The sequence below is a fragment of the Salvelinus alpinus genome, chromosome 31 (genome assembly GCF_045679555.1).
Source record: "Salvelinus alpinus chromosome 31, SLU_Salpinus.1, whole genome shotgun sequence".
In the NCBI taxonomy this organism is placed as follows: Eukaryota; Metazoa; Chordata; class Actinopteri; order Salmoniformes; family Salmonidae; genus Salvelinus; species Salvelinus alpinus.
In genome coordinates this window covers 5502982-5525801 of record NC_092116.1, presented here as the reverse complement: position 1 = coordinate 5525801, position 22820 = coordinate 5502982, and the positions used below count along the sequence as shown (strand labels likewise).

General features: G+C 45.0%; 1 protein-coding gene across 1 annotated transcript; it reads right to left on the bottom strand.

Moving 5' to 3' along the window:
• Positions 1-34: 34 nt before the first annotated feature.
• Positions 35-20007, bottom strand: arsj (arylsulfatase family, member J). Its single transcript, XM_071378147.1, has 2 exons — positions 18983-20007; positions 35-2088 (listed from the first exon to the last, which is right to left on the bottom strand). Exons 1-2 carry the CDS (start codon positions 19282-19284, stop codon positions 717-719), a joined length of 1674 nt encoding a protein of 557 aa, XP_071234248.1. The 5' UTR covers positions 19285-20007; the 3' UTR covers positions 35-716.
• Between the last annotated feature and the right edge of the window lie 2813 nt (positions 20008-22820).

Below are 22820 nucleotides of genomic sequence, written 5' to 3'. Positions count from 1 at the left end.
CGGAATGAGACAAATGAAAAAAGAAAATAAAGGGGAGATTTGCATCAGGGTCTTTAATTTTGTTAGCAAGTTTGTTTTACATTCAAGTTGAACTGGAGCCAGAGCAGACAGAACTAAGGGGGAGAACATACATTATTCTAAGGTTCAGACCGACTGTGCTAATAAAACAAAGTAAATCTCAGTTGACTCGCAGATATAAATCCTACATTTTGTTTTCATTTTCTTGAAACACTGCCATCAATAGCTAATAGAATAAACTATTTTTATTTTGTTTATTTGGTTATTTTTATTTCACCCAAAAAATATGACGCTGTCTGTAAAGATTAATTCTATATTTGTTTTCTCTCTGATGAAATGTCATGAATCTATTAACAATTTGAAGGTCACAGGAATTCAAGCATGCAATAAAAACCCAAAAAACAAACATTCTTTTAAAGGCCTTAACCCATAGTCATGAGGTCATAGGTGTTGGGTCTGACAGTAGTGATTTAAAGTGGGTATTTTCCTTAAAGCCTACTCTCTGAGGCAAATCTATGTCTATTTGTCCATTGATTTCCCATACTATCCAAGCACCAGTCCATTCAAGTCTTCAAATCATTGAGCAGGACAATCCTTTAAGACAGATTGTGTGTCAATCCCTGAGATCTGACCATCTAAACGTCTTTCACACAAAAAGTCACAACAATAAAAAAAGTCTAAGTCCTCCGCCTTTCTTTTCAGAGCTTCCTCTTCTTCTTCGCTTTCTTCTTCCGTCTCTTCTTGGCCAGGTAGTTAGTGAGGAGGTTAGTCTCCCTATCGTCTTCATCCTCTTCCTCCTTGTACCAGGGTCCCCAAACCCCTCCGTTATAGTTAGGGTTGGAGCGGGAGTCTTTAGCTGGGTAGCGCACCGGGATGGCCGTCCTATTGTACTGTGCTAGCCTCAATAGCATCTTCTTCACTATGTGTGGGTACTGTAGCGACAGGTCCACTCGTTCATAGGGGTCTGCCGTGATGTTGAACAGCCAGATGGACTTTCCCCGGTCCCAGCGGATGCGTTCGTTATGCCAGCGGTTGGTCAGAAGTAGACTGGAGAACGTCTGCGGAGGGACCCAGTCGCTGTAGCCAGGCACCCCAGTAAGGAGCTTCCAGTGACCGACCCGGAGGGCGGCACGGATGGCCGTGTTCCAGAGGCCGTAGCCGGCCTTCCAGGATCCATTCTTGGCCTTAGTGTAGATAGGGTCAATGTTGTGTAGGATGTCCTGCCGGGGGGACGGACGGCCCTCGCTGATGGCCTCCCACACGTCGTACCCGTCCAGGTTGAGGTCCTCGTCCAGAGTCCCCTCCCCCAAGGACACCAGGGTGGGGAACCAGTCCGTGATGTGAATCAACGCCCGACATTGGGTCCCCTTGTTCACAAGCAGGGGACTATGGACGAAGCCTACGGCCCGGATGCCCCCCTCCCAGTAAGTTGCCTTGCTCCCCCTCAGTGGCCAGTTGCTGCCCCCGGCCATGGGCTGGCCCCCGTTGTCTGACGAATACACTATCACTGTATTGTCGTAGAAACCGTAGCGCTTTAGCGCCAGCGTGAGGTTGTGGACGGCCTCGTCCAGGCAGGACACCATGGCGGCGTACTTGCGACGATGTAAGTTAGGGATGGACTTGTAGCGCTCCAGGTAGAGAGCGGGCACCTGTAGCGGGGAGTGGACTGCCTGAAAGGCCAAGTAGAGGAATAAGGGTTTCTGAGGGTTGTGGTGAGCCAGGATGTCCACAGCTTTTTGGGTGAACATCAGGGTTGAGTATTGGCCCCTATCTTGTTCCCAGGCCGCCTCCTCCCCTTCATAGAGATCATAGCCACACATGCCAGGACCGTCACATTTATAATGGCTATAGTAATCACCACTACCCAGCAGGGACCCAAAGAAGGTGTCGAAGCCACGCTGGGTGGGCATGCAGCCGCGTTTGTAGAAGCCCAGGTGCCACTTGCCCACCATGTGGGTGGAGTATCCCGCCTGCCGGAGTTTTTGTGGCAGTGTGACATTCTCCAGGGGCAGACAGTTGGCCTGGGTGGGCCGGATGACCGAGTGCTGGAGGCCCGTGTGGATCTGATACCTGCATGGGACACAGAATAAATAGTGTTAGTCAATCAACCAATCAAATCTTATCTAAGACTCTCTTTTTTCACAAAGAGAAAGCCAAGGTGACAGTGGCTAGGAAACACTTCTAGTTCATCTAAACATTGAGAAGAACCAGCGTGTAGAGGGAGAGACCATCCTCATCTGGCTGGCCAGAGTATCCAAAACAAGTCACACATCATAAAGCACTTGCTTACATTTACAGCTGAATATAATATAGTTGCAGTATTATGTTATGACAGGTTCATACATACGCCGCCATGACTCTGATATGGTGTTTGGACATTTCCTACCTCCACTTTTTGACATTCACCAGTTGGCTCGACTTTCTAAACGTTGAATATGCTTCCTTGGAAATCTATGCTTGAATTGTAAAGGAGTTTCATGGCATATGATGTGCACACAAATTGCTCCGCATAGGGAAAATAGGCTATACTGGATGAGAATATTTCTACAATTTCAACACGCTACTGTATAAATTTCCAATAAACCAAACACTCTCCCAAGGTTCTGGTAATCCATTTAAAATTCATCCAGTTTAAGTTTTTAAAACAACAATGAATCCTTTCACAGGCCATTTAAAATGCAATGAGACGGTACAGAAACAGCTTTGCGTAACAGATTACACACATTATGCAATCTAATTGTAATTACAATGGACTTAGTCCAAAGCAAACCGGTTTAAAATGACAGTTGACTGCTTGGGCTAACACGGGCCGGCAACCAGAGAACATAGTGAGGCTTGACAGGAGATGTCCAAGAGCAATATGCCAGAGGATGTCGTGTAATAGTGGTGGGTATTTGGGGGGCGAAGTGTCAATACGGAAAACCCATCATTCAAGAGTCAAGGCAAGCCAGGAAACGGAGCTCTGACCTGAAACTAATGATGTTCCTAACTTTCTAGATTGCGACGGCCATTTTGGCAACGATCAAGATGGAAAAGAAAGCGATGACTTGTGTCGACTTTGTCTCGGTGTCTTCACAAGGCTGGTGTTATGAGAGTGACGGAGTCTTTGTGGAGAACAGACCTGAGTTCCCGAAAAAGGACCACATGCCTATTGTCATGAGCAAGGAAATAGTCAACAATCAAAGCCCAGAGGTAATTGTTTTCCTAGTGGTAACAATCAAACCCCGGACAAACCATAGTTACTGTGTGTGCAGTATATGTGTTTGCACAACTACTGCCTATGTACACACGTCTTATTCTGAAAACTGGAAGCATCTCTTTGTGCTATGCTTACCGAGTACCTAAAACCAGTCTGTGATTGTATTTGGCAGTGGGAATAAGGGTCTGTTTATTATATCAGACCATGTAAATAGTGCAAATGTTGGTTTTAAAATTGAGCACTTAGTCTCGGTAATGTAATCAAGGAAGGCACTATTCTGTTAGTAATGTGAAGTAAAAAGCTGTACTACCTTGACATAGTGACTGATTTCTGGCTAGGTTACCCATGCTAGACCCGGGAGCAACAAAGGTAGCCTTTTAAAAAGCAGGTCCTCCGATGTCTAGAGGTGACGGCCCGTGTTGGCTCAGAAAGTGAAGCAACCTGGGACGTTGGAGCCCGTCTCGGTAGTAATTACGTCCGACTCTCCTGTGCCGCTTTTAGACGGAGAAAGCCAGACTACCTCAATCCCTCTCCCTCCTCTACTTCCCTCTCATCCCTCTTTCTCTCCTGCTGCCAGTGGCAAAACAGGCAACCGCTCACTAAGGAGAGGTAGAGAAAATAAGAAGTTGGGTGTGCACTTTGAAAAAGGAGGCTTTAGCCGGAGGGAAGCCAGGAGGTGGACAATCGAACCCAAGGCTTTCGTAGCAGGGTCTATACGCTTCACAGGAGGTAGAGCAAGCACTGCGGCGCTCTGTTCAAAGTCACTCCTGGGGATCCAAATCTACGATTTTCATGGGGAATATACCTCCCCTCACACAAAAAACAACCCATGCTTACACAGAGTATGTACATGTACGCACCCGATCCCCTCCACACAGCACAGCTTGGCTGTTCATCGTCCTACGCTCAAAGTCATTTATTGGTGCGCCTGGTTCAGTTTGGGCTAGGTTCACTTCAACATTGAAGTGATGTGTGGGATCTGCAGGTTAAAGCGGCAGGAGTTGATTTCAAACTTTTCCACGGCCCCAAACACTCGCTTATTCACACTTGGACACAGCCCTACGCATGTCTTTGCATGCATTTTTAGCATACTGCATCTTGGAAGTGCAAATACTGTGGAGTACACACTACAGTAAAACCTTGCCCTTGACTTAACTTTAACAGTAAAAAAACATGACTGGCATAAGTGTTTTAGGGAAACTGGCTAATAATCGCCTTGAGAAACTGAAAGTTAGAAATGCTGTTGAGTTGATGAAACACAGGAACGTTCTAAGAGGTTTTAGACTTAATTGGTTATTCCCTGAGGTACATGTAATTCACTTAATATTTTCACACAATATTAAACGGTCAGACAAAAGCTGACCAGAGTTTGCAAAATGATTGGTGTGTAATGATTGGTGTGTGTGTGTGTGTGTGTGTGTACAAGCTGTGTTTGTATGTGTAAAGCCGCTATGTGCGTATGTTTGTTAGCTTATTTGTGCATGTGTGTGTGTGTGCGTATCTCTGTGTGCCTGTTTGTATGCTAAAAATGACATAACATGGTTTTGCTAATGGACTAATGACGTAGTCCCTCTGACAGTCCAGAACTCCCTACAGTACAGTATTCCATGCCTCAGGAGTCAGTCAGGCGGGAGGACCGTCTTACTGAACAAATGGAACAGCTCTTTCTCCTCTCCTTCTACAATTCACCGTGTGGCAGATGTGTCTCACTGAACGCTGCACAGTCGCTATGGTAGTAAAATAGCATCGTTCACAACACACCGGTGAATCACTGCTGTTTCCACGTCATTTCAATTCAATTACGTTGAACCTACATGGAACAGACGTTGAATTGACATCTGTACCCAGTGGGCTGGTGGCAGTGTTGTTGTTTTGGTCCCATCTCTAGCAGACTGTAGTGTAGTTACATGCAACACGCAGGGATAGGGTCATTAGAGTATATACACCCAACATCTGGCATCCAAAACCTAAGATCCTCTAAATGTCTTTTGAAAGGAGAATGACTGTAGCATACGGGTTAACCTTTTACTGCAGTGGGCTAAATCAGGGTCACACAGAGTTGTTCTGGGTAGTCATAAAACACATTCACTTTGAAACAAAAGTATACCCCTCACACACACGTGGTTATGGGCTTACAAAAAAGGAAGACGCCTGTACCATGTCAGATATAGAGCGTCCCAATATTACACTTTATATACATCAAAAACATTTTACGGTTTTAAGTATAAAAATGTATGTATAAGTATAAAAACATTTAATGAACACTCCACCCATGAGGCCACTAGGTCATTTTGACGCTGAGCGCGTAGGTCTGAGTGGCTCCTAGGATTCTTTAAAAAATGTTTTTAAAGTATTTTATTTTACTTTTATTTAACTAGACAAGTCAGTTAAGAACAAATTCTTAACTGACAGTGGGTTAACTGCCTTGTTCAGGGGCAGAACGACAGATTTTTACCTTGTCAGCTCGGGGATTCGATCTTGCAACCTTTCGGTTACTAGTCCAACGCTCGAACCACTAGGCTACCTGCCGCAAACATGGCAAACAAGTGAAGTGGGGCAGTTTAAAATGTTATATAAACTTTAAAGATGTAAGTGAATCAGAACTCATCTTTGAGGATAGAATGAATGGGAAATTATCATCTAACACTAACCATTCAGTGGGGCACTACTACGGGATCTGGGATGAGAACCAGATTGTGTTGCTTTCATGTGGGCCTGGGATGATCACTTCTCACCAGTTAGTGGTCTGAGTAGGGGCCTCTCAAAATCGCCACTCCACAACAAAAACAAACTAGGGTATAGAGGAAGCATTGTTGCGCTGAGCTATCATTAACTGGATCCACTATGGATCAAATAAACTAATATAGTGATGGAAAAAAATAAGTCAAGGGGAAAAAAGCAACATCTGTCTTAGGGTAGAGACTAGAGAGACAATCAAGCAAGCTCTTTGGTGGTCCATGGTGGAACTTGGCGCTGAGCGCGTAGGCTTTGACTAGAGCTAAATCTGAACCTGTTTACCCCAATTGCCATAATATATTCGTTGACATATGTTGAAGTGAACTCAGACTTCACAACTACAGATATAATGTGCAGAGAAAACTTTCGTTTCCATCTATATGCCATCGCTATGTTTAGAGCTTTTCACAAGCAATTACACGTCCATTTTTACTCTCTTCGTTTGCCCATAAATGTCTATAAAGTGCTGTTTCTGGAAGGTTTTCTGCTCCATTATCTTCATTCTCAGCCAGACGTGGACCCGCTTGTATACATTCCACCGGCGTATAAGATTAGATTTTCCATTCCTTCAAACTTCATTTGTTTTTATTTGTCCAGCTTCGTATTAAAGCCAAGGGTTGAAATCTGGGATTGAGAGGAAGGGACATTGTGTCCCTGAGGGCATCTTTCTTCAGATTTTAAAGCCACACAAAATCACAATGCAACACAGTTAGAAAGAAAGGACAGATGTACGTCAGAGCTATGTGTGTATGTGTGTATGTGTGTGTGTAATAGAGTCTCTTATGTGCTCATCCGAAAGGTAGAGTGTGCGTGTGAACGAGAGCAAGTGTGTGTGTATGTGAGCGCATGTGTGTTTCTGCGAGTGCGCATGTGTGTGCCTGCGTGAATTCATCTACGTATGAGAGAGTGTGCGAGTTCACCATATAATCCTAACCCTCCAGAGAGTCTTATGGGATGCTGGCGCTCACATACCAAAAGGTTACAGGCGTGTAATGAGAATGTCATGCTACGCAGTCTCTCATCCCGAAACAGAGCAGTCATCTAAAACAAAAGCTCTTGACGTGGACTGGAATTCAAAAGTATCCTGGTCTATATCTATGGTATTTCAAGGGAATGGGTCATTGGCCTTGAATTTTTATGAGTCTTGAGTGGTTGAAGGACATTTCTGCTTTCTAGTCTTTATGGGCCCTTAAAAAAAGATGACTGGAGTAGTGAGCGTATTCAATGTGCCTCCCACCCTGTCGCATACAGCCCGTTTACAGACCCTCATTAACATCTTATGGCATGAGCTCATGGTTCTTCCCTACTTTACTTCCATATCAGTTAGCGCTAGATGGTTTCTTCTTCCGGCGCCGACAGAGATGGCCGCCTCGCTTCGCGTTCCTAGGAAACTATGCAGTATTTAGTTTTTTACATGTTATTTCTTACATTGGTACCCCAGGTAATCTTAGGTTTTATTACATACAGTCGGGAGGAACTACTGAATATAAGAGCAACGTCAACTCACCATCATTACGACCAGGAATATGACTTTCCTGAAGCGGATCCTGTGTTTTGCCTTCCAACCAGGACAATGGATCTGATCCCAGCCGGCGAACCTAAACAACGTCGCCGTAAAAGGGGCAAACGAAGCGGTCTTCTGGTCAGGCTCCGGAGACGGGCACATCGCGCACCACTCCCGAGCATACTACTCGCCAATGTCCAGTCTCTTGACAACAAGGTTGATGAAATCTGAGCAAGCGTTGCCTTCCAGAGAGACAGAGACTGTAACGTTCTTTGCTTCACGGGAACATGGCTCACTCGAGACGCTATCGGAGTCGGTGCAGCCAGCTGGTTTCTTCACGCATCGCGCCGACAGAAACAAGCATCTTTCTGGTAAGAACAGGGGCGGGGGGGTATGCTTTATGATTAACGAGACGTGGTGTGATCATAACAACATACAGGAACTCAAGTCCTTCTGCTCACCTGACTTAGAATTCCTCACAATCAAATGTTGACCGCATTATCTACCAAGGGAATTCTCTTCAATTATAATCACAGCAGTATATATTCCCCCCCAAGCAGACACAGGCTGCATTCATTGTAGCTGGGGATTTTAACAAGGCTAATCTGAAAACAAGACTCCCTAAATTCTATCAGCATATCGATTGCGCAACCAGGGCTGGTAAAACCCTGGATCATTGTTATTCTAACTTCCGCGACGCATACAAGGCCCCCCCCCCCCCCCTGCTCTCCTTTCGAAAAAGCTGACCACGACTCCATTTTGTTGCTTCCAGCCTACAGACAGAAACTAAAACAAGAAGCTCCCGCGCTCAGGTCTGTTCAACGCTGGTCCGACCAATCTGATTCCACGCTTCAAGACTGCTTCGATCACGTGGATTGGGATATGTTCCGCATTGCGTCCAACAACAACATTGACGAATAGGCTGATTCGGTGAGCGAGTTCATTAGAAAGTGCATTGGCGATGTCGTACCCACAACAACTATTAAAACATTCCCAAACCAGAAACCGTGGATTGATGGCAGCATTCGCGCGAAACTGAAAGCGCGAACCACTGCTTTTAACCAGGGCAAGGTGACCGGAAACATGACCGAATACAAACAGTGTAGCTATTCCCTCCAAGGCAATCAAACAAGCTAAGCGTCAGTATAGAGACAAAGTAGAGTTGCAATTCAACGGCTCAGACACAAGAGGTATGTGGCAGGGTCTACAGTCAATCACGGATTACAAAAAGAAAACCAGCCCCGTTGCGGACCAGGATGTCTTGCTCCCAGACAGACTAAATAACTTATTTTGCTCGCTTTGAGGACAATACAGTGCCACCGACACGGCCCGCTACCAAAACCTGCGGACTCTCCTTCACTGCAGCCGACGTGAGTAAAACATTTAAACGTGTTAACCCTCGCAGGGCTGCAGGCCCAGACGGAATCCCCAGCCGCATCCTCAGAGCATGCACAGACCAGCTGGCTGGTGTGTTTACGGACATATTCAATCAATCCTTATCCCAGTCTGCTGTTCCCACATGCTTCAAGAGGGCCACCATTGTTCCTGTTCCCAAGAAAGCTAAGGTAACTGAGCTAAACGACTACCGCCCCGTAGCAATCACTTCCGTCATCATGAAGTGCTTTGAGAGACTAGTCAAGGACCATATCACCTCCACCCTACCTGACACCCTAGACCCACTCCAATTTGCTTACCGCCCCAATAGATCCACAGACGACGCAATCGCAACCACACTGCCCTAACCCATCTGGACAAGAGGAATACCTATGTGAGGATGCTGTTCATCGACTACAGCTCAGCATTTAACACCATAGTACCCTCCAAACTCATCATCAAGCTCGAGACCCTGGGTCTCGACCCCGCCCTGTGCAACTGGGTACTGGACTTCCTGACGGGCCGCCCCCAGGTGGTGAGGGTAGGTAACAACATCTCCACCCCGCTGATCCTCAACACTGGGGCCCCACAAGGGTGCGTTCTGAGCCCTCTCCTGTACTCCCTGTTCACCCACGACTGCGTGGCCATGCACGCCTCCAACTCAATCATCAAGTTTGCGGACGACACTACAGTGGTAGGCTTGATTACCAACAACGACGAGACGGCCTACATGGAGGAGGTGAGGGCCCTCGGAGTGTGGTGTCAGGAAAATAACCTCACACTCAACGTCAACAAAACAAAGGAGATGATTGTGGACTTCAGGAAACAGCAGAGGGAGCACCCCCCTATCCACATCGACGGGACAGTAGTGGAGAGGGTAGTAAGTTAAGTTCCTCGGGGTACACATCACGGACAAACTGAATTGGTCCACCCACACAGACAGCGTTGTGAAGAAGGCGCAGCAGCGCCTCTTCAACCTCAGGAGGCTGAAGAAATTTGGCTTGTCACCAAAAGCACTCACAAACTTCTACAGATGCTCAATCGAGAGCATCCTGTCGGGCTGTATCACCGCCTGGTACGGCAACTGCTCCGCCCACAACCGTAAGGCTCTCCAGAGGGTAGTGAGGTCTGCACAACGCATCACTGGGGGCAAACTACCTGCCCTCCAGGACACCTACACCACCCGATGTCACAGGAAGGCCATAAAGATCATCAAGGACAACAACCACCCGAGCCACTGCCTGTTCACCCCGCTATCATTCAGAAGGCCAGGTCAGTACAGGTGCATCAAAGCAGGGACCGAGAGACTGAAAAACAGCTTCTATCTCAAGGCCATCAGACTGTTAAACAGCCATCACTAACATCGAATGGCTGGTGCCAACATACTGACTCAACTCCAGCTCACTTTAATAATGGAATTGATGGAAATGGATCAAAAATGTATCACTAGACACTTTAACAATGCCACTTAATATAATGTATATATTGTACTCTATATCATCTACTGCATCTTGCCATCTTTATGTAATACATGTATCACTAGCCACTTTAAACGATGCCACTTTTATGTTTACATACCCTACATTACTCATCTCATATGTATATACTGTACTCGATACCATCTACTGCATCTTGCCTATGCCGTTCTGTACCATCACTCATTCATATATCTTTATGTACATATTCTTTATCCCTTTACACTTGTGTGTATAAGGTAGTAGTTGTGGAATTGTTAGGTTAGATTACTCGTTGGTTATTACTGCATTGTCGGAACTAGAAGCACAAGCATTTCGCTACACTCGCATTAACATCTGCTAACCATGTGTATGTGACAAATAAAATTAGATCCAAATGACAGTACAGCCACAATCTCAAAAAACACCCATTGTAATCACACTAGCTATCGCTCTGGTTTATTTTTACACAACCGCTGGACCGCTAGGCCAACAAATCACAACGAGTGCAGCTTTCAATAACAGAATCCCACAAGGCACAACGGGGATACCACTACTAGGCTACACAACCCCTGGGTTCTAGGCCTATACCAGGTTTCAAACCATCACTATCGCTGGGCCTGGGCCCGGCTCCATGTGCCAACCCCACGGAACTGTTCCACGTCCTCCCCACACATGGTTCGAATAAGCAGCCTCTCCTCGGCTCTCTAAATCTAATGAAATTCAGCCTTGGAGCGGTGTGGTTCCCTCGCTTATTCCCTTCCTCCCTTTCCCTCCGACTTGATCTGACTGGACCGCCCCTTCAATCTCACTTCTGCTGCTCCCTCCTTGGCTCTCGTCCTCTTTGACCTATCGCACTTTCCCTTCCAGGACTCAAAAACACGATAGATTCCTTCACTTCCGTCCAGACCCTCCCTTAGACATTCTTCCTTCCCTTATTCACACGCTGGCCTTGCCTCACATATCCACAGGTTCACTTCGTCAACCGACCCAGTATGTATTCGCTCTGCAACCCAGTGTGTTGGGATGGAGTGAGTGTATAGGGTGAAGGAAAGGGTAGAAGGGCAACAGAGTGAGTGTATAGGGTGAAGGAGCGAGAGATGTACAGAAAGAGAGTGACAGCTCGGTGAAGCGACAGGAGATGGGTGAGTGAGAGGAGAAGCTGGGCGACTGTGGACAGTCTCTGCATGGGGTCTGGAGAAGTGGAAAGTGAGCCTTGACTGGGGTGAGAGGCAAAAGAGTAGCCCTGTGCAAACAAACCACGGCTCTTCCCGCGGTTTGATAGAGTTGCAACTTACAGCGCATCGACACCAAGACAGCACAGTGTTTGGTTTTATAAAGCTGCCCTTATCCACATTGGTGATGTCCTCCACGCAACCCAGAAGCCACTGTGGGGCACATTCCTGATCATTTGTTTGTTGATGGATGGCGGTTCATCAGCGATGTGGGCCTTTGATAGCTAAATCGAATTTCGCTTTACGCCGATTCCACCGGAGTCATCCCCTGTGGGAAGTAGGGCGTGAAAAAGAGAGGAACAGAGAGGGACTGATCGATGTGTGAGAGAGAGAGAAAAGAAAGATTCAGGAGATGGAGGGGGGAAAAAAGGTATTCTGGCTCTTTTCTCAATAGTTTTTATTCAGACTGGTCACATAAATCTTTGTAAAAAAAAGGAGTGCGTCTGAGAATGTAATAGTGAATTTAGACTACAGCAAGGAGACATAATTCAAGTCCTTTTTAACACTACCTGACAAACAGCTGTGAGGTTGTCAAGTTTCCAAAGTTCTGGCAAAAATAAATCAGCTGTCTTTCATGAATGCCTAATTCCACATCCGTGTACTAAAAACCGTTGACAGAGGCCACACATCAGCTCTGTCCGGACACGTTTTGTCGTCATGTCTCTCAAGCTGGGAAATAGGCACATCTTTGATACTACCAGGTGTGTTTACAAAACTTTCAGGAAAAAAATGTCCTTTGTCCCAACCGCCTTGTCTAGCAGAGAAGTTATTTCAGAGAACCTGGTTTTGAGCACCAGCCATTGTCTCACCATGTCACACGCCCATTCCACAGACATAGTCCACATTCTTAAACTTTAAAAAAAGAAACGACATAACCGTTGCCAGGTCAACGCAACCTATGCCCTTTCCTTGGTATAACTCCTCACTTTTCCAGGACTGAATAACTGAGAAGTACAGTGAGAGTTCATGGGGTTTGAAGAGCCTAATAAGTCAAGGGCTGTTGTTGAACTTGGGAGGCAAATGCTCAACTGAAGCCTCAAAATGTCGCTGCCCCGAGGAAAACCAGAGGTCGAGGTGCTTCGATTCAGAGCTGCCGTAGCAATTTGTTATGCAGCTCCTGTCATTGGGGGGGGGGGGGGGGGGGGGAACTTTACCTTTGTACGAACAGTAGCAGTACAAATAGTTTTCACTTGTCTGTCTCCATCTCTTCTGCATTACTGACCCCATAACTTTCTCCTATCTCAGTCTAGATAACATTAGGGGGTTTTCTGCAAAGAAAAGTATTGGGCGGGATCGGTTAAGGATATTTTCAGGCCGCCTATGTCCAAACAGTAAAAATATATATTTTTTTATATATATAATTTTCGGGATGGAACATTTGAGTGTAAACTTACATAAAGTATGTAGAAAAGCTAATGGACCTATATATATATATATCTTTGAGAACTAACAATCAACTAAATAAACAGCCTGGTCTCAGACTAGACGTAAATATCTGGAACACTCAAATTAGTATGATATGTTACGCTTGCTATGGTTACATAAGACAGATGGTTACTTAAGGCAAAAAAACAAAAGTATGGTGGTTGATCGGGGTGGGCGTATAATGCGAATGTGGAGAGGTGGGACAAAAGTCGCGAGTTTGAATCTCAACACGGACAACTTTAGCATTTTAGCTAACTACTTAATACATGTTTTGCTACTTTGCAACTACTTAGCATGTTAGCTAACCCTTTAACCTAACTCCTAAACTTAAACCTAACGTTAACCCATAGCCTAGCTAATGTTAGCCAGCTAGCTAACATTTGCCACCTAGCTAGAATTCACAACATATCATACATTTAGCAAATTCGTAACATATAATAAAAATTGTAATTCGTAACATACCATACTAAATGGAGTGTCTCGAGTTTACATACAGAATATACAAAATGCTCTGAGACCAGGTTGAAATAAAAGCTAGACAGTCAGGGAGAATCAAAAATCAAGAATTGAAATCATGCGTTCAGGAGTATTTCTGTCATGGTATGGGGCCCCCATTGATTTTATTATAACGTTTGAGTCACTCAGATAGCGTAAGACATGGCAAAATGTGTAGAACTGCAGGAAATTCGCTTTAAAAGTGCAGTTTTTTCTCTCAGCCTCATGGCCAACAGGAGATCCTTTACAATTGTAATGGAGTTTAATGAGGTGAAGACAGAAATAGATTTTTTAAAGAAAGCTGCGATTTCAGTGGCTGGGTTAGTCTTGCATGCTGCCACCACCTGATCTCTGCAAATGAAGGACCTGAGGGCAGAAGACAGTGGGCACTTGTGTGTGAAGGATCAAGTCTGGGCCTCTCTCTGGTATCCACGTGTTGCATTACAGCAAAGAGAGAGGTTGAGTGGGACGGACAACATTTGACCTGGCCACCTCTAATCCTGCACAACCAGCCGAGTCGATTGAGTTGATTCTGGAAAACCCTCGCGACTCAAAAGACCATTGTCACCATCGATAGCTTCTCTTTTTAGGACCAGTGACCGGAATGAGTGTGTGGGCATGGTAATAGGGGGAGAGGGCACGTCGGGGTTGAGCAAGGGGGTTTAGAGAGATTTTGTGACGATTGTGCAGGCCTACTCCTGGAGTAAAAAGCACATTGAAATGGAGAGTGCTTCGCAGTCCAGAAAGAGGCTTCGTCAGCCTTCATGCAAGACTTTTTTCGTCAGAAATGGCTGATATTACCTCTACTTGAACTTCATTACCATACATGTCAATGTGCCCCGGGATATATGGATATTTTGACCTGTCAGTCCCCTGGGTAGAACTTCATATTTATGAGGCAAGACAAGCTGTCCATCCTAGAGACAGTTGAGGGGAAAAAAAACACATTTCAAACTACAGCCCTCTGGTGTATAGCTGTGGTTTACAATTGGTGCGCAACTATAACAACTGTAATTTAAATTGAGTGTGCGGCAGGGGTCAGATTCCGTTGGTTGCCATGTCAACCAGCCCAAAACCCATAATAAGCCCCAAAACGATTACACCTCCAAAAATGACCCTAAGCGGCGAGCAAAAGTTTAGAGATCACAACAACCACCCTTTCAGCACGATATTCAAGTTACTATATTGTAGGCCACAAAAGGGGAAAAGCATTGACATCTTGACATTTTAACGGTCCTATAGAACGGATCATGGGCCAGACATCTGCTGAAATCCCACCGCAAGGCATGGAAGGGAAATCCAGCCCGGTCCCTCCAATATACAGCACATTGTCCTCACAATTCTATCCATTAGTAAAACACACACACAAAGGGCCCCTAATATCCTCTTTGGAGGACACCCTTCTGTTTCGAAACGTAGATAACAAATTTAAAAAACACCACCACTCTCTTGCAATCATCCTTTCAGGAGTAGCCTGGTAACATAACTGAATATACACCGACATTTCCATATGTACAACAGGGGTGGGTGGAGTGGGCAACATGGTAGACACTTTTTTCCCCATAATTTGCCAGAAGAGGTGCCCAGCAACCTTCCCGTTTCAGTAGGCAGACACTATAGGCGCAACTGAAATATCACATTTACATAAGTATTCAGACCCTTTACTCAGTACTTTGTTGAAGCACCTTTGGCAGCGATTAGACTCAAGTCGTCTTGGGTATGACGCTACAAGCTTGGCACGCCTGTATTTGGGGAGTTTTTCCCATTCTTCCCTGCAGATCCTCTCAAGCTCTGTCAGGTTGGATGGGGAGCGTCACTGCACAGCTATTTTCAGGTCTCTCCAGAGATGTTTGATTGGGTTTATGGCTGGGCCACTCAAGGACATTCAGAGACTTGTCCCGAAGTCACTCTTGCTTTGTCTTGGCTGTGTGCTTAGGGTCGTTTTCCTGTTCGAACCTTCACCCCAGTCTGAGGTTCTGAGTGCTCTGGAGCAGGTTTTCATCAAGGATCTCTCTGTACTTTGCTCTGTTCATCTTTCACTCGATCCTGACTGATCTCCCTGCCGCTGAAAAACATCCCCACAGCATGATGCTGCCACCACCATGCTTCACCGTAGGGATGGTGCCAGGTTTCCTCCAGACGTGACAATTGGCATTCAGGCCAAAGAATCTTGGTTTCATCAGACCAGAGAATCTTGTTTCTCATGGTCTGAGAGTCTTTAGGTGACTTTTGGTAAACTCCAAGCTGGCTGTCATGTGCCTTTTACTGACAGGTGTGTGCCTTTCCAAATGATGTCCAATCAATTGAATTTACCACAGGTGGACTCCAATCAAGTTGTTGAAACATCAAGGATAATCAATAGAAACAGGATGCACCTGAGCTCAATTTCAAATCTCATAGCAAATATTTATGTAAATAAGGTATTTATTTTGGTTATTTTGAATAGATTTGCAAAAAATTTCTAAAAACCTGTTTTTGCTTTGTCATTATGGGGTATTGTGTGTAGAGTGATGAGAAAAACATTTTAGAATAAGTAACGTGACACAATGTGGAAAAATTTCAAGGCGTCTCAGTACTGTCTGAATGCACTGTATGCGTAGCTTTTCCTTCTGTGGACCGCCAGGTGGTTGCTATAGTGGCTCCACTTGCAAACAGTTAAGTTGTTACTGTGCTGATGTGCATCTTTGTTGTGTGTTTTTGAAATTTTATCTTGAGGCAATCAAATGTATTTTAATAAAGCCCTTCTTACATCAGCAGTTGTCACAAGGTGCTTATTAAGATACCGGGCCTATAAACAAGAAAAGAGCAAGCGATGCAGATTTAGAAGAACAGTGGCAAGGTAAAAAATCCTTAAATGGCAGGGAACTAGGAAGAAATCTAGAGAGGAACCGGGTGAGAAAGAGAGAGTTGAAACAGCAGATTCAAAGCAGTCATTGTTGCACTTTATATTGTGTGCTTTTGCATGCATTTCAGTGTCTTGAGAACATACAGTAACTTTGAAGTCTGTCTGCATAGCCTTTCAAGTCACATGGCGCTTGCATGCAGAAGTGGGATACTTCACAGGGCTCTTCTATTACGCTCCAGTGAAAAACAGTCATAACACTCCAATGGACCTTACTCTCTAGTAATTTAGCCAACAATTAAGTCTCCCATGCACAGTTCATTTTGACTATTGGTCACCTCACATGTATAGGGCAGGCTAATTAGTGGAAATAAGTAAATCAGTCTGAAGACGACAACCAGGTGCAGGTGGAATGGTCACCTCTTGACTTTATAACACATAACACTTTAACACACTCAGTGCATTGGCCCAGCCTGGTCTCATAGATTAGACATAACATAGTAAACGGGACACTGAAATGAGATAGTTAGATACTTTGCAACTTTCCACCTGGCTACCCCTACCCGGCCCAACAGCTCTGTACCCCCCACAGCAACTTGCCCAAGCCTCCCCCATTTCTCCGTCACCCAAATCCAGATAGCTGATGTTCTAAAAGAGCTGCAAAATCTGGACCCCTACAAATCAGCTGGGCTAGAGAATCTGGACCCTCTCTAAAATGATCTGCTGCAATTGTTGCAACCCCTATTATTATTGTTGCAACCCCACCTATTACTAGCCTGTTCAACCTCTCGTATCGTCTGAGATTCCCAAAGATTGGAATGCTGCCGCGGTCATCCCCCTTTTCAAAAGGGGGAGACACTCTAGACCCAAACTGTTACAGACCTACATCTATCCTACCCTGCCTTTCTAAGGTCTTCGAAAGTCAAACAGATCACTGACCATTTCGAATCATACCGTACCTTCTCCGCTATGCAATCTGGTTTCCGAGCTGGTCATGGGTGCACCTCAGCCACGCTCAAGATCCTAAACGATATCATAACCTCCATCGATAAAAGACAATACTGTGCAGATGTATTCATCGACCTGGCCAAGACTTTCGACTCTGTCAATCACCGCATTCTTATCGGCAGACTCAACAGCCTTGGTTTCTCAAATGACTGCCTCGTCTGGTTCACCAACTACTTCTCAGACAGAGTTCAGTGTGTCAAATCGGAGGGCCTGTTGTCCGGGCCTCTGACAGTCTCTATGGGGGTGCCACAGGGTTCAATTTTCGGGCCGACTCTTTTCTCCGTATACATCAATGTCGTCGCTCTTGCTGCTGGTGATTCTCTGATCCACCTCTACGCAGACAACACCATTCTGTATAATTCTGGCCCTTCTTTGGACACTGTGTTAACTAACCTCCAGACGAGCTTCAATGCCATACAACTCCCCTTCGTGGCCTCCAACTGCTCTTAAAATGAAAGTAAAACTAAATGCATGCTCCTCAACCGATCGCTGCCCGCACCTGCCCGCCCATCTAGCATCACTACTCTGGACGGTTCTGACTTAGAATATGTGGACAACTACAAATACCTAGGTGTCTGGTTAGACTGTAAACTCTCCTTCCAGACTCACATTAAGCATCACCAATCCAAAATCAAATCTATAACCGGCTTCCTATTTCGCATCAAAGCAGGTATATTCCTTCCTATTTCGCACTCCAGCAGGTATATTTCACTGTTCACACCCAAAGCCAATTCCTCCTTTGGCTGCCTTTCCTTCCAGTTCTCTGCTGCCAATGACTGGAACGAATTGCAAAACTCACTGAAGCTGGAGACTCATATCTCCCTCACTAACTTCAAGCATCAGCTGTCAGAGCAGCTTACAGATCATTGCACCTGTACATAGCCCATCTGTAAATAGCCCACCCAACTACCTCATCCCCATAGTTTTTTCTCTCTCCTTTTCACCCCAGTATCTCTACTTTCACATTCATCTAATGCACATCTATCACTCCAGTGTTTAATTGCTAAATTGTAATTATTTCGCCCCCATGGCCTATTTATTGCCTTACCTCCCTAATCTTACCTCATTTGCACACACTGTATATAGACTTTTCTATTGTGTTATTGACTGTACGTTTGTTTATTCCATGTGTAACTCTGTGCTGTTGTTTGTGTCGCACTGCTATGCTTTATCTTGGCCAGGTCGCAGCTGTAAATGAGAACTTGTTCTCAACTGGCCTACCTGGTTAAATAATGGTGAAATAAACAACTTTTTTTTTAAACTTTCCCTAATCCTAACTGAACGTTTAGCAACCCAAAGGTTGTGAGTTTGAATCTCACCACAGACAACTTTATCATTTTAGCAACTACTTATTACTTTTTAGCTACTTTGCATGTTAGCTAAACCTTCACCTAACCTTAACACTTTAACCTAACCTCTAGCCTTGCTAACGTTAGCCAGCTAGCTAAAATTATTGTATGTTTTGCAAATTCATAACATATTGGACATTTTGGATTTTTTTAGAAATTCATAAAATATCATACAAACTGGGTCATGGACATCCCACAAATTAATACATTCCATACGAAATGTAACATACTGTATCATACTAAATGAAGCTTCTCGGATTTGCGTACAGAATCATACGAAATGCTCTAAGACCAGGTTGACTGTCCACAACTGAATACCCACTAGACAGGAGGTTAAACTTACCTGCCAGTCATCAATTGACTCCTGGAAGGGCTACAGAGAGGCTGCACATAGTAATTCTCCAGTTTCACTCCCTGCTCTGCCAGCCTGTCCAGAGTTGGGGTTTTGATCTCGGACCCATGGTAGCCCACATCCCGGAAGCCTTGGTCATCAACCAGGATGAAAATGATGTGAGGTTGAGTGGTCTTGTCAAGATTATTCACTCGGTTCTGCGAATTGCCATTCCAATTTTCCCACGACATCTGATAGCCACATGTTAGTGAAGTAAACGCGAATAAACTCGCCAGTACACTGAAGATAAACATCTTCACCCCCGACGTTTACACTGCATCAAAACCAAACCACTCGAATCATTGTATTAGTCTCGTTAAAAAAAATTACGCGATAGTTGTTTGCTACATTGCAAAAATTATTGGCAGTGGTTGTCATAGTGGACAACGCGCGAATGCGGTGGAGCGTTGCACATGTTCCGGTGTAGCAACCCTTGGAAATTGTGTTAGCATTGTCCTCAATAGCCTATTCTCATACTCTAGCCCAATGACAACGTTTGTGTTCAGTAGCCGACGATAATAGCAGTCCAGTCCTTTCAAATGCTACAATATGTGTGTTTGAAGTCACCACCATTAAAACGTTCATCCAAATTTCTGCAATGCAAAACATCTTCCCGTCGGAATGTTTTATTCCTCGTTTGAAACGTGGTTCCTTTCACCAAAATCGTTGAATTAACTTCACTGTATTGCTGTGCAAACAGTTAAAACGGTGTTACATCAATCCCGATCCTCACTTATGTTTCTTCTGGGACGTGAGAGACTTGACAGGTCCTTCTCTCTCAGCAACGGCGAGTCTGTTTCAGAAACACCCGCTGCCAGCTATAGCGGCTGCTGTTCGGTGTGTGCGCTCTCCTCGCACTCCACCATCTACACTGCATAACTGAAATCTGAGAGATAATTCATACAGCACTGCCTCTGCGTTCTATCTTTCAACATCCCTGTCTGTCTGTCTGCCTCGCCAAAGTCCACACATTTAAATGGATGGAGGAGTACAAAGAGCATTTGGATCAAGCTATTGATTGGGTTGTGACAGTGTGGATTATACAACGGGTGGGTCTAATCCTGAATGCTGATTGGTTAAAACCGCATTCCACAAATTACCGCTGTCTAAATCTATGACGTTTAAATGCCTATTTACACTGTTCCATCTGATCGCGCAATCCACTGTCTCATCAGTCCAGCCAGGCAATTTATAAACTTGATCTCCACTATAAAAAGCATTAAAAAAATCTCGAATCATTAGCTCATTGTTATGGATGTATCCAAATAGAAAACAGTTTATGCAAATGTCTGTAAATTAGCCATAGTTGGCTAGCTAGCATACAAGGGATAAGAACATTAAGAATGAACGACTGTGTCGCGTCCATAGATTCAGAACAAAAAGACTGAACGACTGGGTCACTTCTCTAGCAACCCGAGATTTGTGTCGGGACTATATCTTGTGGAAGGATGAAATAGTATGAATAAATTAATCAAAATAACGTTTTTAATGAAAATATGTCAATCATTATTTGAATATGTTGGTAACCCGTTGTATAAAAGTGATAATGCCCTCGAAGCCGGTGTTTGGAGGATATATTGGCACGGTTTGCCGGTCCAAGACTTTGTCTCGGGCCTAACAACACCCGTGACAATATATCCTCCGAAAACACCGGCTTCTCGAGCATTATCACTTAATTAGATAACGTGAATGGAAAAATTGTATCCATTTCAACTGTCTTCGAATATAATTGATTTGTTTTCTCATTACTCCTGAGGGAAAGCAACATGTTTTTCTTCTCTGGATTTTCAGCCCTTCAATGAGTGACATTTGATGTATGGTCTGCCCCTGGAGACAGTCACAAAGTTTGTAATAACAGTGTTGGGGAGATAAATAATAATCTATTGTAAATGGAGGAAAAACCTACGTGGTCTGTATTTCATCTTAACATCTTTAAAACATAAGTTAGAATCATTCCATAATGCAGACTTCAACCAACACTCTGATGTCTAGATATGCCATTTATTTATGGAAGGCAATAACTCGATTGGATTTATAGTGGATGGGCATCTGTAGAGATTTGGACAGCTTTTTCAATTGAAGATCTTTTTTTTTTTAACTCCAAAAAATTAAGTCAACCACTAATCTAGACTGAAGGCTAAAACTTCCTGTTAGTCCAACATACAGGAACACATGTGTCCTACTGCTTGATTATCCTAGTGTATTTTTTCCTCTGGCTTACCTTATGTTCCCCAATGGCGCATGATGAACTAGGCTACCTCTCCCAATTCAGGAGTAGACTTGACGTCAGGGAAAGGATTCATTCAGCTGAGGTTATCTCGTTCATTTTCTGAGGGGGAATAAGCAGTTGGTTAAACCAAGCAGTACTGCGGAACTAATCTTAGAATAAGTGGTGGGAAAAGTACTGTATTGTCATTGTCATACTTGAGTAAAAGTAAAGATACCTTAATAGAAAATGACTCAAGTAAAAGTGAAAGTCACCCAGTGAAATAGTACTTGAGTTAAAGTCAAAAAGTATTTGGTTTTAAATATACTTAAGTATCAAAAGTAAAGGAATACATTTTACATTTACATTTAAGTCATTTAGCAGACGCTCTTATCCAGAGCGACTTACAAATTGGTGCATTCACCTTATGATATCCAGTGGAACAACCACTTTACAATAGTGCATCTAACTCTTTTAAGGGGGGGTTAGAAGGATTACTTTATCCTATCCTAGGTATTCCTTAAAGAGGTGGGGTTTCAGGTGTCTCCGGAAGGTGGTGATTGACTCCGCTGACCTGGCGTTGTGAGGGAGTTTGTTCCACCATTGGGGTGCCAGAGCAGCGAACAGTTTTGACTGGGCTGAGCGGGAACTGTACTTCCTCAGAGGTAGGGAGGCGAGCAGGCCAGAGGTGGATGAACGCAGTGCCCTTGTTTGGGTGTAGGGCCTGATCAGAGCCTGAAGGTACGGAGGTGCCGTTCCCCTCACAGCTCCGTAGGCAAGCACCATGGTCTTGTAGCGGATGCGAGCTTCAACTGGAAGCCAGTGGAGAGAGCGGAGGAGCGGGGTGACGTGAGAGAACTTGGGAAAGTTGAACACCAGACGGGCTGCGGCGTTCTGGATGAGTTGTAGGGGTTTAATGGCACAGGCAGGGAGCCCAGCCAACAGCGAGTTGCAGTAATCCAGACGGGAGATGACAAGTGCCTGGATTAGGACCTGCGCCGCTTCCTGCGTGAGGCAGGGTCGTACTCTGCGAATGTTGTAGAGCATGAACCTACAGGAACGGGTCACCGCCTTGATGTTAGTTGAGAACGACAGGGTGTTGTCCAGGATCACGCCAAGGTTCTTAGCACTCTGGGAGGAGGACACAATGGAGTTGTCAACCGTGATGGCGAGATCATGGAACGGGCAGTCCTTCCCCGGGAGGAAGAGCAGCTCCGTCTTGCTGAGGTTCAGCTTGAGGTGGTGATCCGTCATCCACACTGATATGTCAGCCAGACATGCAGAGATGCGATTCACCACCTGGTTATCAGAGGGGGGAAAGGAGAAGATTAATTGTGTGTCGTCTGCATAGCAATGATAGGAGAGACCATGTGAGGATATGACAGAGCCAAGTGACTTGGTGTATAGCGAGAATAGGAGAGGGCCTAGAACAGAGCCCTGGGGGACACCAGTGGTGAGAGCACGTGGTGCGGAGACAGATTCTCGCCACGCCACCTGGTAGGAGCGACCTGTCAGGTAGGACGCAATCCAAGCGTGGGCCGCGCCGGAGATGCCCAGCTCGGAGAAATCACTTCAAATTCTTTT

Excerpts from the sequence above, each read along its gene's own strand:
- arsj (XM_071378147.1), bottom strand. The coding sequence starts at position 19,284 with ATGTTTATCTTCAGTGTACTGGCGAGTTTATTCGCGTTTACTTCACTA. Across the intron at positions 2,089-18,982 it reads AGTCAATTGATGACTGGCAG|GTATCAGATCCACACGGGCC; the intron begins GTAAGTTTAACC and ends TGTCCCATGCAG.